Here is a 15,394-nt window from a genome sequence, read left to right as displayed (position 1 = left end):
AAGACAGGCTTGGACGCTGCACGCACTTGTCGTGGCTGCAGCGCTTGGACGGGCGCGAGCTGATCGGCGGAGACGAGACAACGCTAGGAGGGAGAGTAGTGCCGGTCCCGGTCCCGGGGACAATCCCATGGCCCATCCATAGCCATACCGGTAGGTAACATTCACTCCAAGCCACCCACTCTTTTTCCATTTGTTCCAAGCTTTGCGACAAAAGGGCCAAGAGTCGATGAGACGATCTGTCTCAGCCAGCCTTTGCGCGTGTTTCGCCTTTTCTGCTGCTTGCAGTGCGACAACACCTCTTCACCATGTACCAACATCCCGTCTCGGTGACCTACCAAACCAACACCATGTCTTCATGAAGAAAGCCCGGCGAAGCAAGGGCTCGACTACTTTGGACATCTCGGCCATACTTTGCTTTCTGGGTCCTCTGTCTTATCGAGTCTTGCTGTCTCTGGCCCAAGGCACCCCTCCTACTACCGGTACCTACTCCTACTAGCAATCAGGCGCCACGTGCATAGACATGCAACTCCTAGAATGACGCATCGTCTATCCATATCCATGCATGTCCCAGTTGTACCATCCAACATTCAAGGCGGCGACAGGTTCATTTGCCCAGTCGATTAGCTCCTCCAAGCCGCGGCCCTCTCGTACCCGCCCCTCCTCGTTGACGCGGGACTGCCAACCTCGAACCTCGGCTCCACCCACACCTAAATGAAGCCCAGATACCGCCCTTATTCACTCTCCACACAACCCTGCCAGGTACTGCCGCAATGTCCAAAGAACAAAGTCCATCTGGCCCGTCCAAGTGGCAGCCCATCGCTCGGCGGAAGCAGGAGGAGCGTGACGCACGCATACCGTCGGCCTGGAAACTGACCAGCTTGCCTGGCTCCCACATCACCCACTACACAGACATTCCACAAACATGTGGTCTCTTGTCCGCAGAAGAACTTCGAATCACAGAAGCGTACGATGCTGTCGCACTGGCTGACGCCATCCGGGACCGCAAACTGACGTGTGTTCAAGTTGCGCGCGCTTTCTGCAAGGTACCTATGCACTTCACATGTGCTGGTGTGGAGAATTCGACAGTGCACTGACAAGCCGATAGAGAGCGGCGATTGCACAACAACTGACAAACTGTCTTACGGAGATCTTCTTTGACGATGCATTGAAGCGGGCAACAGAGCTCGATGCACATCTGGCTTCTGGAAGCCCGCCTCTCGGACCTCTCCATGGCGTTCCCGTGTCGCTCAAAGACACTTGCAGAGTCCGCGGCTATGACACTTCAATCGGCTTGGCCAGTCTGGCTTTTAAACCAGCGACCGAAAACGCCGTCGTGGTGGACTGCTTGCTCAACGCTGGTGCGGTCTTGTACTGCAAGACCAATGTTCCGCAAACCATGATGGCTCTTGATTCCCACAATCACCTCTTTGGCCGCACCCTCAATCCTCTCAACACTGCTGCAACGGCAGGTGGGAGTTCTGGAGGCGAAGCCGCTTTACTAGCCATGCGAGGTTCCGTCCTAGGTGTAGGCACTGACGTAGGCGGCAGCATCAGAATCCCAGCCATGTGTGAGGGCACGTTTGGCATCAAGCCCAGCTGGGAACGCATACCTTTCCTTGGTCTGGAGACTGGTTCGCTTCCTGGCCAGTCTAAGATTGGTATTGCCGCTAGTGTGGGCCCCATGGCCCACTCGATACGCGATATAGAGCTCTTCTTTAGTGCGGTAGCCGGCCAGAAGCCGTGGACTGCAGATCCGGATGTCGTGCCTGCGCCTTGGTCGTCCATCACATCTGCCAAGAAGAAGTGGAGGATCGGCCTGGTGCGAAGAGACGGCGTGATTGATCCTCACCCTCCGATTGCGCGTCTGCTGGATGAAGTCAAGGGTAGGCTGCAGAGCGGTGGAGTCGAGGTGGTGGAGATGGACATTACCCCACTCTTCTCCCAATGCCAGTCTCTCGCAAACGCCATGTTCAACGTCGAAGGAGGAAACACCATGTTCGATCTTCTTGAAGCCATGGAAGAACCCCTTTCCCCATGGCTCTCCACCCGACTCAAACGAAAACCCCCCATGGAGCTTCCCAAAGCACAAGCCCTCCATGGGCGGCGCGAGAAGCTGCAGAAGGAGTTTCTCGGAATCTGGAAAGACGAGCACGGGGAAATCGATGCTTTTGTCTGCCCAGTCGCGCCACATCCTGTGCCACCTATTGATCGCTTCAATGGCGTCAGCTATACGAGCTCGTTTGTGCTGTTGGACTATCCTGCTGGTACTGTTCCGGTGCGGCGGTTCACAAAGGATGACATGGTAGGCGAGATGCCCGCCACAAAGCCCATAAGCAATTGGGACAAAGTGAACAGGGAGCTTTGTGAGTGTTTCCATCATGCCATCATTTTAAATGACAGGTGGCTAACGGACAGCATAGGGACCAACCTTGATCGCTCCGTATACCTCAATACACCTCTTTGCGTGCAGGTTGTGGCACCCAAATTGCACGAGGAGCAACTGGTGAGTGCCATGGCTACTATTGACAGCGCGATCAAGTCGCAGGGACAGATGAGTGCCAAGCTATAAATTAAAAATAAAGTCGTACTATGGCACCTTGCAAATAAGAACGGACTTGTTCCCTCCAGACAGCAAACGACAGCAGCGCAACGTGAATCCTGTCATCTAAGTTGAGGAAACAGGACCGGCAACACCGTATTGCTGGTCGGAAGGAGCTATGGCATGGATATGACTTCAGCTGCTTAACGCGAAAACGAGCTTTAGTAACTTTACTCCAAAAGCGAATCCTCACACCCCTTGGGCGCATTCACTGGATTACATCTCGCGACCCTGCCTCCCTTCAACCTGGCCACATAGTCCCATCCCCACCTCGCCGTCAACCCCCAGCTCGGGAAATCCGTACTCACCACTTGGGCCCCACTTTCAAAAGCGCAGTCCCTCATCTCCGTCGAGCGATTCAACACCGTGCCCAACGGCACATCCGCACGCGTCCGTACAATATACCCCTTGCGCACAAGACGCTGAATCTCAGCCCTGTCGTTGCCACGAGGTTCATTGTGCTTAATGACTGCGCCATCCGCAGCTCCCTCTACCGAATTCGTAAACACGGTGCGATTCTGCAACGACGGAGCAGACGCGCGATACAGTTCCCGGGGAGAATTCGGGTCCGATGGCTTTGGGTCGTTGTCGAAGAAGAAGAGGAAGCGACCGCGGACGTCATTTAGTTTGGGCCAACCATGCTCGAGCACGGATTGCTCTAGGGTCAAATTGCCGACGCGCACGTCGTCTGGGCGTATGAGTTGCTGGTGGGGGAACACGGAGAGAATTTCGGCATCGACGTTGAGGAGACGGGGGAGTGTCCAGTTTGTGGCTTCGCCGGGGCATACGCCGCCGATTGTGCAGGCGGGGGCATCGGACTTGAGCTCGAGATCGATGATGATGGGGAGGTGGTTTGGGTTTGCGTCGGACCAGTTCTTCAGGTGGGCGAGGCAGTCGACAAAGGTGTGGCAAACCGAGTCTGGGTCGAAGTCTGTGACGTGGAAGACTTTGATGCCGGGCTTTTGTAGTATAGAACCGTCGTAGGGTGTCGTGTTGGCCGTTAGGTTGGACAGTGTCCAGATTAGAGGCGGATAGTAGAGCCCGCCGATTTCGTCATTGTGCAGATCGAGCTCAAAGGAGCGGACGGATTGGTGCTCCAGTTGATTCTCGAGACTGGCGTGCGAGTAGTAGTAATCCTTGGGCGAGGTGACGTATTTCTCAAAGACTGCGCGCTCGGCTAGAGAGATTTCGCGGTGGTAAGAGTTGTGTGTGCCAATTACTTGGATCTGGTTCAGATGGATGTCCGGTCTTGTTGCCAGAGCCGTGTCTAGGCGATGTTAGTTGGCTGGCGTGAAGCTAGGTCATTGGAAGAAGTATGTTACAGGCAAAGAGCATGGCGCTCGTGCAAGTCTGTACATGATCAGTATCGAGTGCGATAATCTTGTGGGGATTCCACGCACGATTGAACCCAACATGGCAACTCTCTCGCCAACTTGGCCGACGTCAATTCAGATGCTCCCGACGAGTAGAGTACCGGTAGATGAGCAAGAAGCAGAAACACGACCAATAACCATATATACCCGTACCCAGTACCCCGTGGTAAAAAGAAGGAAAACACTCCAGCACCCAAGCCAGCTTACATCCTACTCTGGCCCATTCTCACTCCCCCCAGCCGCCCACATACTCGACCCCAAACAGATCCACGTCCATGTCCTGGACGTCGCTCTTGGTGAACGTCCACATGCAAGTGACTGTCGTTTTGATTGGCCGACGCCGCCACGTGGGGTGCGCTACTTACATCATTGTCCATTCTTCATCGTGGGATGCATCTTTCTGGGTAGAGTACTAGCGACTTGCGTGCTGACAGAGCCGAGGGGTATACAGTAAGACGGGGGCAAGTGGAAACGCATACGATGCTAGGAGGAGATAGGGGATGGGTGCAAGTGGAAACGCATACGATGCTAGGAGGAGATAGGGGATGGGTGCAAGTAATTGCAGCGCGGACTGGTGTTGTCGGAGGATCAGGGGATTGCCGGGAAACGTTGATGGGAGGATTTTGAGGTGGGGCAGTGTAGTTGTGAGGAGGTGGCTTATTACCGTAGTTAATTGTAGTAGAGTTTGACTCGAATAGGGCTATGGTTGTAAATATATCATGGAAAGCCCTACGTAGGAGGTTACTGTACTTGGGTACGAGTCTAGGAGGAAAGGCTACTTTCATGGTGCGATGGGACGAAGTTTTGATAGAAGGTTAAATACGTGGCAGGCGAGAACTACCACCAATAGGTAATTGGGCTCAATCACCGAGGGCTAGGCCATACGTTTGAATTCCGTGGTTCTATATGATCCCACCCATCCATAGTCACTCCTTGTCTAGCATTCCAAGAATGGCTAGTCTCGCACACATCCTCATCTAAGTAATCGTGACATCGCCCGGCAAACTCGCAAGCCCTAGAAGATTTGTTAGCATTCTCCTCCCATAATGATGGCAAATTGCATCAGTGATACGTACAGTCATCACCATCGACATCCTCTACGACAGTCTGGGGGATACTGCACTTCATCGCCTCCTCATCGCTCTGCCTGATCAGTTCGCTGCAGTGATCGTTGCTGCAGCGCGCATTGAGTGCTCGCTGAAGCGCATCGCCCTTCCATCCAAACATGTAGTCGCCATGATTGCCATGTCCCGTGCTGTGCATAAAAATTAGCATTTTGGCCTTTGCTAACGCCATTGGCTTGCAGTGGCTACTTACGCGTCGCCCATGGAAAAGACAAACGGTTGAGTCCCGTTTTCTCCCCAGAGCTCCTTCTTGTTGAACACGGTTGTGTCGAACATGACCTCGTACATGACCTGTGGTAGTCTTACAGGAAACCCCTCGGGGCACTTGCCCCTCTCCTGTTCGGGGGTATACGGGAACCTTGCGACTGGCTCGGCATACGGTTCGTATGGAATTTCCGCATAAGCGACGTGGCTTTGGTGGTCGGGCGAGTCGAGGTTGATGCCATCCCAGCACGTCGGAAATGTGACTTGAGTGCGAATGCCGCCTTCACACATGCGGGTAGGTAGAAAGGTTGTGTCTTCTTCGGTGCAGGGGGCCCCGCCAAAGGGAATGGCGTCTTTGTAGATGCAACGGTGGCAGATGCCGCGGGACTCGCCCGTGGTGTTACGTAGGAGTGGGTTGCCTGCAAGCATGCGGAACCCCTGAACAGCATCAGAAGGGATGTTAGGATTTGGGAGAGGCGGCTGGACATACAGGTTTGAACGCGGTGACATTGCTGACACCATCGTACGGTGGAATATAATACACCGTCATTCCACCTCTTTGACGCAAACCCCCATTTGCAAATTGCTGCACACGCTTATACGTTCCGTTCTGGGCTCGAAAGTACAAAGCTGCTGTCCAGTAGTTGCTGACTTGTATCAGCTTTGTACGCTAGATCACTTCACGCCATGTAGCAGCCATACCTCAGATCTTCACTAAATGTACACGTGGTGCACGTACTCTTCTCAGCCAGATCATGTGCGCCAATAGGCATGTCAGGCTTAAAGCTATTGCCTCCTACAATTTGATGTGTGTGCGGGCTTCCTATGACGCCTGGATTGACGAGGGGGTCGAGACGCTCGACTGTAAGTTGGGAACAGGCGAAGCGCATCATGGCCGCGCCACGAGTAATGTTTTGCGCATGGGCTACTGCACTGAGTATCAGGGCGATTGATAGTTGCCAATGCATGTTGAAATGTCAATCAGTGTACGAAAGATACCAGAAGTGAGCAGGGCGCGCTCCATGGTCATGATTTGATGTCATGTAGGATGCTTGAGGATGTGGGGCTTTACGACTGCCGTATGCTCCAAGCCCACCCTCGGATCCTGCAGGTCAATTAATGCACCATTGCACCTCCTTGATTGCCAAAGATACGGCAATTTTAGTAGGTTCTTTAATTTCTTTGGTCCCTATTCGTGGATGTGATATTGTTTCGAGTTGAGCCTGAAAGGTACCGGTCGCGTTAAGCTATCTCTTTCAACTATTGCCCTGCCTCATCGAGATCGACATAGAGCCTGATTTCCTTTTCATGCATGCTTTTGTAAAACTTCCACTTCTCTTCATCTTCAAAGACTCTCTCAAAGTCGGGAGAGAAAGCAAGCATAATAAAGTCTTTGCACCATGGCAGACGCGAGAGTCCATTGTGGAAAGCTTCTTTGATCCTGTGCATTGCCGTGCGCACCCGATCTGCGCAATAGTCTCTTCCGCCATCCTTCTTTGATCTTTTCGTCATCCTGGCTTCTTCCTTGAGGAGCTGTTTGTGTTCAAATTCTAGATAAGCAATCCAAAGGTCTAGACTATATTGTGCCGAAGAGGTGGTTGCACGTTTATACAGTGCGCGTGCCGTGTTTTCTGTTGAACCCGAGACTTCACCTCGTAACATCTCGTAGTGAATAGCGAATATCCAGCCATCCACGCTGGCTAATTCGCCTGATCGCAGGGTACTGCTGTGTAGGATGGTGCGCACACGGTCATCAATGGCGAAGCGTGCTTCATTCTTCGCATATAACGATAGTAGTATAATATTATTTGGGAAGAGGGCGATGAGCGGCTCCAAAGCGTTGCGGATCAAGGCTGGCTTGATGATAGCAGCGTGCGTGGCATGATAGGCTAGGAAGTCCGCGATACTTTGCGCGTGTAACTCGGCGTAGATAGATTGAGACATGTTGTGAGATTTCATCCATGCTATGAGGCCTTGATGAATCTCCAGAGCTGAGCCGGCTTCACTGTCATTGACGAGGTAGATCAAAAGGGCGAGCAACGATGTACTTAGGACAGCAATCTCAAGTTCGCCATGTAGCAGACCGGTCTCACTCCGTTCGCCTAGAAGGAGGCGAGTGTGCAATATTGACTCATGACTAGGCGAGCTTGCTGTCGAAGCCTGCTCTAAACCCTTACCATTCGGGCAGACAAGCCTCCACAATGCTTGGAGTGGATCCTTGCGATCTAACGCTTGCCAGACCCAGTCATGATAGAGCTGTAAACTCTCTAGCGTAGCAAAAGCCATTTCATCTTTTTGTAAAGAAAGGGCCATGCTACGGACCTGGTTCGCTTTATCGAAATTGCCCCGGCTCGACTCCACGAAGCTGTAGGCGTTGTACAGTCGCAAGTTCGACGGGCGCGTCTTGAGCAATTGTTTTGCGGTCCTGCATGCATCCGCGGGGAAGTGTCGGCTCTCAAACGCCAGCAGGTATTGGCCGATGCTATCTTGATCTGGAAATCTAGTTGCTACAAGCTTTAGCACTTGTCTGAGCAGGTCTGGATCCAGTCTTTCATTACGCAGATTGAAGCTATGCTCGAATAGTGATTTTGTCGTCATTCTGAAGCTGTTATACGATAGTTTTGGGCTTTTCTCAAATGTATGCAAAGCTTGAGCTGCTTCGCAATCGTTATCTGAGACTCTTGCAGCTTGGTGAGGAAGTAAAGGATCCGACCACCATTCTTTTTGATGTGCTGCAAGTAGTGTCAGGGGCGGAAGGCCACAAAAACAAAGGAACGCTTCCACAATCAGTATAGCGGATGTGCCAGGTGGGATAATGTGCAGGTAGGCTTCAAGGTCGGAGAATAAGACTGTATGAAACGGGTCATCCTCGCAAACATCATCACATGTACGGCCCGGATACTGCAACTTCCTCATCGCATCCATTTCGCGTCTCTGGAAATCTTGAAGAGGAGTAGTAGAAGGCTTTGCCTCAAGTAACGGGGTTGATTCATACGGCTGGCAGTCTAGGGCGTTGCTGCTGCTCCAGCCTTTGGCCTTTGATTCACCAATACGTGGAGCTTCGCTCTCCCAGAACTCTTCAAACATGCTCAGCGGACCGACTTGTTGATATTCATCAGGATTCATTAGGTGATATTCAAGGTTGGCTTGCCAGATGGCAAGAGCAAGTTCTTGATAACCGCAGTCGTAAATCATGGATGTCAGGCGTACGAGAATGTGCAAGTATATCTCTACGGAGATGGTTTCTGCGCTTGATCGAAGCGCGTCTACGCAGGAGAGAAAGGCTAAACGACAGTCTTCAAATTTGAATTTCGTAAAGCTTGATTGTGTGAAATCAAGATACAACCACCACAAGTCGATACTGTAGGGATGTTGGGCGAGTACTTCTTTCCATTTGCTTGCCATCTTGGCATGATCCCAGGCGACCCTTGCTTCAGTCAACAGACCTCTCCAAAGACGGGGCTGACTGCGCTGGTCCGTCTTCGTCTTCTTCAAGGCTTCCTCATATATGGAGATTCGGATTTGAGCAAGATGGGCCTTATCTGATGCGGTGAGCTCTTCAGATGGTCTATCGAAGCTGAACATTGCTTCCTGGTGTTCGATGAGGTCAAGCCAGTTCTGGATATCTTCAGGGTGTTCTTTGGTCCGTCGCGCAAGGAGCGAGTGCTTCTTGGTAACTTCTGTGTCGACCACAACGTCGACATCCGGCTCATAGAAGGTGTCTGGATCAGGCGGCACATGTACGTCGAGATGCCCTTGCATGTCGCAGTAATCGAGTCTAGGGATATCATCCTCTTGGTCATGACCATGGCCGCCTGGAAGGTTGTACGAGGTAATGGGAATGAAGTCCTGGTTCAATGCCGGTACTAGGTGATTGTTGTTGAGATTGTTGTTAACGAGACGAAGTGCGCGGTGAGTTGACTTGTTCAGACGTTTATCAGTCAAGAGTCTCTGTTGACGTTTGCGCGCTGGAGTTGTAGAGATGGCCGTGCTCGTAGACTCGTGACGGTCTATCTTTTGATCTAGAGGCAGGCCCAATACATGACCCTGGCCGAAGCGATGGTAGACAGGGATCCCAGAGCGGTCGAATGTGCCATAGCGTAGCAAATTGGCATCTCCACGTCGATCACTGAAGAAGAGTTGTGACGAAGAAGTATGTCTGTGGCTTGGCGATTGGGCTGGTCGGGGCGAGGGAGCTCGCACACGCGATGCCTTTTCCTTGCCAACGTCCACTGGAGTCACGTTTTTCTTGGATTCCTCTGTTGGCACGGGTGCAGGCTTGGGTTTGGGGCGGAAGCTGGCAAACTTGGGAACGTTGTTGGTCGCAGTCATGATGGATGTGTGCCGCTAGGTAAGGAAGGGTGGAGACAACATGGTCCCCAGAGAGGGAAAGCTTGGAAGTGACAGCCAAGCCGTTGTTGGCGTGGCACTCCCGAGGTCCAGGATGTGATGTGGCCTTGGTGTGGTTGAATCTCTGCCTCGAGAGTAGGTAGGTCCCGGTAGCCAGAGCTCCTTGTGACTTGAGGTGACAGGCCCGAGGACGGTTGGATATATCGATGTGAGTGTCACGTGAGTCTGGGCCCCTGCTGCGGAAGCCGGCAGCATTGAAGCGGGATGCCTATACCTGGCCTTGCCTGGTCCGGCCTGCGTACTGCCACTAACTTTACCCATGTCCCAGACAATGCCATCTGTAGAGACGGTAGTACTAGTACTGTACTCGTATACCTACTGTGTGTTGTATATACTTACTACACAGCACAGTGAGTGAGGTGGTAGGCTTGTGCCATTGACGAACAACAACACCATTTTCCGGGATCCCTCCTCGCAGCTGCCATGTCTGCCTCGACCATGAGCGCGTCCGACGTCGAGGTCGAGGCTGAGGCTGCGGCTGAGGCTGCCAGTGAAGCGCCGCTGGTAGAGGCGCTTTTTCTGATCCGCTTTGACAAGAAGGTTGGGTGAGTGCAGCAGAGTCATGCAACAGCTGGAGGTGGTGGGGATGGTGGTGATGGTGCTCAAGTTCGTCATCGTCATCCTGATCGTCATCCTCGTCCTTTGTCGTGGCACCTCCTGAGTTGAGCTGACAAGCTCTCCCCGACAGCTACACCATCGCCTGGAAACGGACCAAAAGCGAGATTGCGCTCGAGGACGGCGTCGAGTACAAGTCACTACCATCAGGCCTCCACGCGGTGCAGTCGGATCTGGTCTATTTCACCCACGCGGGCTACGCCGGCCTCAGCGCATTCGCACGCGGCGAGGGCAGCGCAGAGGAGCGCAATGCCACGTTTGTCTCGGTGGGTGTGCTGGTGCAGAACCAGGGCCGCTTTGGCCGGCTGGGGCGTGCCTGGCTGCTGGCTGCCCGGCTGGAGAGGCTGGCGACGACGCTCGCTGACTGCCAGACGGTAGCGCCCCTCGAGGAGTTCTGGTCCGAGCAGGTGACTGCGACAAAGGACAAGGCCGCGAATACAGGCAAGGTCAGGGGGCACAGCAGAGCGCGCGCCATCTCTACCGTCAGCGCCCTGGTAGCTGACGACGAGACGCTGCCAGAGAACCACCCGGCGCGATCCATCTTGCACTACCTGGACACATTTGGTCCATTGGCCTTCAGACTACAACAGGCTGCCCTTTTGAGAAAGCGAATTCTGTTTGTGGGCAATGCCCCTGTACGGACTGCATGCGAATTTGGTAGGCACCCTCTGTCTCGCTCTGTACCCCAGGGCAGCTTCTAACATGTGTAGTCTACAATCTCTCTGTTCTGTCTAGCATCTCCTCCCGCGACACGCAACACTTACTCCCCGGCACCGAAGACCTTTTGCGCCTGCCCACACTCTTCTCCGTCGGCGTTCACGACATACCCACTCTCCAGGAGTGGGGGCAGCCAAAGCATGGCCGACACACGCCAGGGGAGAGACCCATGGCAGGCTGGGTAGCTTGCACCACCGACGACATCATCGCGACCAAGACACAGCTCTATGACCTGGTCGTGGAGCTGCCAACTGCAGTCGACACTGGCGGGCAGCAGAAACGCTGGCCGAAGATACGGACGAGCGATGGAAGACTGGTCCGGGCGAGCCAGCGAGATGTCAGCCGCTACCAGTTGCTACACAAGGAGCTGTTCAAACAACGGAACCGACCTCCAGCCTCGCCCAAAAACACAGACGAAGATACCGATCCAGACGACAGCAATGACGACCAGGCGCCCCTGCTGTCTCGTGACGAGAACGATGGCAAAAGAGCCGAGGACGAGTTCAACGAGATGTATGACGACTCCATAGCTGAGCCGATGACATGGTCGCGTGTTGCCTACCAGGGCTTCATGTGGTGGGCCACGGCCGGCGAGAGGGACAGCTACACGACTACGGAACGCGAAAGGGACCGCGAAGTTATGGGTGAACTGGCCAGTTATTCACAATCCGTCGAGACAGGCATCATTGCCTACTTCCACAGGCAGACCTCGCTGTTGGTACGGTCGCTCTCGCACATTATACAAGGCCATAGGGAAGAGGACAGCGAGGACGACGATGAGGATGGGGGTGAAGGTGAGAGTGTTGGCGAGGGCGAAGTGGTTGTGATGGACAGAAACGACGTCTCCCGGATGGGGTTAGATACGTGGTCTGAAGCCGACCGCGTGTTTGTGAATGAGTTTGGTAGCTTATACTTTGGACGTATGGTCCATGTCCAGGGCAGCGAGGTGGACTGTTGTGGACTGAGGATACCAGTCTTCTAAACACACATGTATGTACAGTGTACGGGTGTAGGCCATGTGAGCCATGGCAAGTGTGAAAGACCAACGAGCGAGCGCCACCAGGAAAGCGGGTGGTTGCTTTGCACAAGGATGCCACTGGTGTGTGCTATTCAAGCGCAATGGAGCTACTGATATGATGATGGTGTTATGGTGACGCTTGAAGAAGAAGAAGAAGAAGAAGAAGAAGAAGAAGAAGAAGAAGAAGAAGAAGCTGAACTCACAGGGATGGTTGGCTGTGGCAGATGCAATAGGCTGAATGCGAAGGGTACCATACCTACCGTAGTACGTCGGTACAATACAAGAAAACTCTTAATAGCCCCGTTGTGACATGACATTGCATTGCATTGCATTGCATATGTGCATACCTTGGAAACAAGACCTGATGGCCGTACCCCAAGCCCGTTTTCCATCATCGTCTTGTTCGGCGTCTTCTTCTTGGGTCGTTGTTGGTTTTATACCATACCGTCGGTGGGTGAGTCATCAATTGGCTTGATGCCTGATTCGTCCGCTTCGGCCGAAGTCGGGGAGAGACATCCCTTCCCCCCTCCCCGCATTCATTCATTCTCTGCCCGTCAAGGCTGGCCTGGCCCCGCATCGTCATCCCATCCATTGACACTCACTGGCCGGCTCAAATGGGATGGGCGGGGACGGGGGGGGGGGGGGGTTTTTTTCAAAGTAGTCTTAGTACTAATAGCACCGAGCACCAATCTTTTTACGCCCAAGTGAATTTATGCATGGCTTCTGTGTCATACTCTAGCCACAACAGAACAACAGCGTCTCTGACTCTACTACTACTCTGTCCCTCTCTCTTTCCGTCTACACTTCCTCCTTCTTCCTCTTCCAAATCTAATCTAGTCTTATCCACCAGAAAAAAAAACATAGGCGCATACCGGATTGGCTGATTGACTACATTGTTGCTCCTCCCCATCATCTCGCTACAACCACAGACCGGTACGCGAGAAGGCGTTTTCACCACTGGCAACATGCCTATGCTTGCGGATCCCTCCAAGAAATACAAGGCCTTCAAGCCATTAAATCTCCCAGACAGGCAATGGCCTAACAAAACCATCGACCGGCCGCCACGATGGCTGTCGACCGACTTGAGAGATGGCAACCAGAGTCTGGTAGATCCCATGGTCAGTCAAGCGGTGCACTCGACGACGATCCATGTAGACACGACTGACAACGACTATCTAGGACGGCACGCAAAAATGGGAATACTTCCAGATGCTCGTCAAGCTCGGCTACAAGGAAATCGAGGTTTCCTTCCCCTCGGCGTCGCAAACCGACTTCGACTTTACACAACGTCTCATCCAAACACCTGGCATTGTGCCCGATGATGTCTGGGTCCAGGTGCTGTCGCCCTGTCGCAAGGAGCTCATTCGCCGCACCGTTGACTCCCTCAAAGACGCAAAAAAGGCCATCCTCCACCTCTACCTCGCGACCAGTCCTTGCTTCCAACAAATCGTCTTCAACATGAACGACGACGAGACCATTGCCCTGGCCGTCGAGTGCACCGAGTACGCGCGGTCCATCACAAAAGACGACCCTTCACAAGCGGATACCGAATGGGCGTACGAGTTCTCCCCCGAGACCTTCTCCGATTCGTCGCCAGAGTTTGTCATCAAGGTGTGCGAGGCAGTAAAGGCTGCATGGGAGCCAAGCGTGGAGAAGCCCATCATCTTCAACCTGCCCGCGACCGTGGAGATGGCTACTCCCAACGTGTACGCGGATCAGATTGAGTACTTTTGCAAGCACATCAGCGAGAGGGAGAAGATTTGTGTGTCTCTGCATCCACACAACGACCGCGGTTGCGCTGTCGCAGCTGCAGAACTGGCACAAATGGCAGGCGCAGACCGTGTGGAAGGAACGCTCTTTGGCAACGGAGAACGAACCGGAAATGTCGATCTCGTCACCCTCGGCCTCAACCTCTACACCCAAGGCGTCCACCCGGGTATCGACTTCTCCGACCTCAAGTCCGTCATCGACATGGTCGAGACGTGCAACAAGATTCCCGTCCACCCCCGTGCACCCTATGGTGGCCAGCTTGTTGTCTGCGCCTTTAGCGGGTCCCATCAGGACGCCATTAAAAAGGGTTTCCAGAAGCGCAAGAAGGAGGGTGCGACCAACGAAAGCCCATGGCAGATTCCCTATCTCCCTCTCGACCCGCAAGATATCGGCCGCACCTACGAAGCCATTATTCGTGTCAACTCGCAGAGTGGCAAGGGCGGTGTCGCATGGATCATCCAGCGCCAGCTCGAACTTGACTTGCCTCGGGGTCTACAAGTCGCATTTTCCAAGATTGTGCAAAGGGAGACCGACATGTTGGGCCGCGAGCTCCGACCATCCGAAATCACAGCCCTGTTCGAGGAAGCGTACCATCTCAAGCGTAACCCGCGCTTCTCTCTCGTCGACTACGAAATCACGGCGGATCGTTCTGCGACCCCTGTTCCGCAGGATGGCAAGACTGTGAGCAGCAAGGATCTGCGCCGTATCTTCAAGGGTGTGATTGAGATTGACGGACAAGAACATCACATTCAAGGCTCTGGGAACGGTTCGCTGTCCTCTCTGGCGGATGCACTAAGGGGCCTGGGCATTGAGTTGGACGTTGTCGACTACACTGAGCACACAATTGGCACGAGCAAGGATGCAAAGGCCGCAACATATATTGGATGTACGGCGTCGCAGAGCACGGCCAAGGTTTGGGGTGTGGGTATACATCAGGATGTGGTTCAAGCATCTCTCATCGCCATGCTGAGTGCTGCATCATCGGTGAGTACATTGAATACGAAGAATGTTTGCCCGAGAGACTGACAGAATACAGTTCCTTTCATCACGACCTTCGACACCAATTCCCTTCCGACCCAAGAGATCAAATACACTCGAGATTCCTAGTCCACAGTCCAGTCCAACGCGGATGAAGCCTTCAATCGTGAACCAGCTAGAAGCTAGCGTAAATGGCAACCATTAGATAGAAGAGCATGATGGGGATATAATGGATGAATACATGGGAAAAGACTTACGCATATCAAAAAGGTGTTGGAAAAAAAATGAGATAAGATTTTGGATGCTCCAAATACAATGAACCTTGTTACCGAGTTGAAATCTTGCACCTGATTCCTCATTCGTTGCGAGCTGTTCATGTTTTTGCTTGCTTTTTTTTTGCCTTGTATCGTAGCAATCACCGGCATCAGGGTTACAGAAGTACGTTGTACCATTCTAGTGAGGTCAGTAGCAACAATGAAACATAACCAGACTACTTCATCCACATCCGACATCGGCGCGATTTCCAGAGCAGCCCACGCTTAGCAGCGGCTCTTGCAGTGTGGGCCGACATAGGACAAGCGGCACA

The 15,394-nt window shown here is 53.2% G+C and overlaps 6 protein-coding genes across 6 annotated transcripts; 3 read left to right on the top strand and 3 right to left on the bottom strand.

Annotated features, from left to right (window-relative positions):
- Positions 1 to 770: 770 nt before the first annotated feature.
- On the top strand, positions 771 to 2,569 carry IAQ61_005000 (uncharacterized protein; the record flags this gene model as incomplete). The annotated part of the gene is made up of 3 exons (XM_066096588.1): positions 771 to 1,043; positions 1,106 to 2,363; positions 2,421 to 2,569. 3 exons carry the CDS (start codon positions 771 to 773, stop codon positions 2,567 to 2,569), a joined length of 1,680 nt encoding a protein of 559 aa, XP_065953283.1.
- Positions 2,570 to 2,769: 200 nt separating this feature from the next.
- Positions 2,770 to 3,934, bottom strand: IAQ61_004999 (uncharacterized protein; the record flags this gene model as incomplete). Its single annotated transcript, XM_066096587.1, has 2 exons — positions 2,770 to 3,866; positions 3,922 to 3,934. 2 exons carry the CDS (start codon positions 3,932 to 3,934, stop codon positions 2,770 to 2,772), a joined length of 1,110 nt encoding a protein of 369 aa, XP_065953282.1.
- A 527-nt stretch (positions 3,935 to 4,461) lies between these two features.
- On the bottom strand, positions 4,462 to 6,268 carry IAQ61_004998 (uncharacterized protein; the record flags this gene model as incomplete). Its single annotated transcript, XM_066096586.1, has 5 exons — positions 4,462 to 4,987; positions 5,049 to 5,227; positions 5,290 to 5,738; positions 5,791 to 5,947; positions 6,003 to 6,268. The coding sequence occupies 5 exons, from the start codon at positions 6,266 to 6,268 to the stop codon at positions 4,950 to 4,952; spliced, it is 1,089 nt and encodes a 362-aa protein (XP_065953281.1). The 3' UTR covers positions 4,462 to 4,949.
- A 292-nt stretch (positions 6,269 to 6,560) lies between these two features.
- On the bottom strand, positions 6,561 to 9,632 carry IAQ61_004997 (uncharacterized protein; the record flags this gene model as incomplete). The annotated part of the gene is made up of 1 exon (XM_066096585.1): positions 6,561 to 9,632. The coding sequence occupies one exon, from the start codon at positions 9,630 to 9,632 to the stop codon at positions 6,561 to 6,563; it is 3,072 nt and encodes a 1,023-aa protein (XP_065953280.1).
- Positions 9,633 to 10,133: 501 nt separating this feature from the next.
- Positions 10,134 to 12,024, top strand: IAQ61_004996 (uncharacterized protein; the record flags this gene model as incomplete). Its single annotated transcript, XM_066096584.1, has 3 exons — positions 10,134 to 10,255; positions 10,399 to 10,982; positions 11,036 to 12,024. 3 exons carry the CDS (start codon positions 10,134 to 10,136, stop codon positions 12,022 to 12,024), a joined length of 1,695 nt encoding a protein of 564 aa, XP_065953279.1.
- Positions 12,025 to 13,025: 1,001 nt separating this feature from the next.
- IAQ61_004995 (uncharacterized protein) lies at positions 13,026 to 15,013 on the top strand (the record flags this gene model as incomplete). The annotated part of the gene is made up of 3 exons (XM_066096583.1): positions 13,026 to 13,178; positions 13,240 to 14,814; positions 14,867 to 15,013. 3 exons carry the CDS (start codon positions 13,026 to 13,028, stop codon positions 15,011 to 15,013), a joined length of 1,875 nt encoding a protein of 624 aa, XP_065953278.1.
- Between the last annotated feature and the right edge of the window lie 381 nt (positions 15,014 to 15,394).

This window comes from Plenodomus lingam (genome assembly GCF_022343315.1).
Source record: "Plenodomus lingam strain CAN1 chromosome Unknown contig_21, whole genome shotgun sequence".
Taxonomy (NCBI): Eukaryota; Fungi; Ascomycota; class Dothideomycetes; order Pleosporales; family Leptosphaeriaceae; genus Plenodomus; species Plenodomus lingam.
This window is presented reverse-complemented; position numbering and strand designations above follow the sequence as displayed.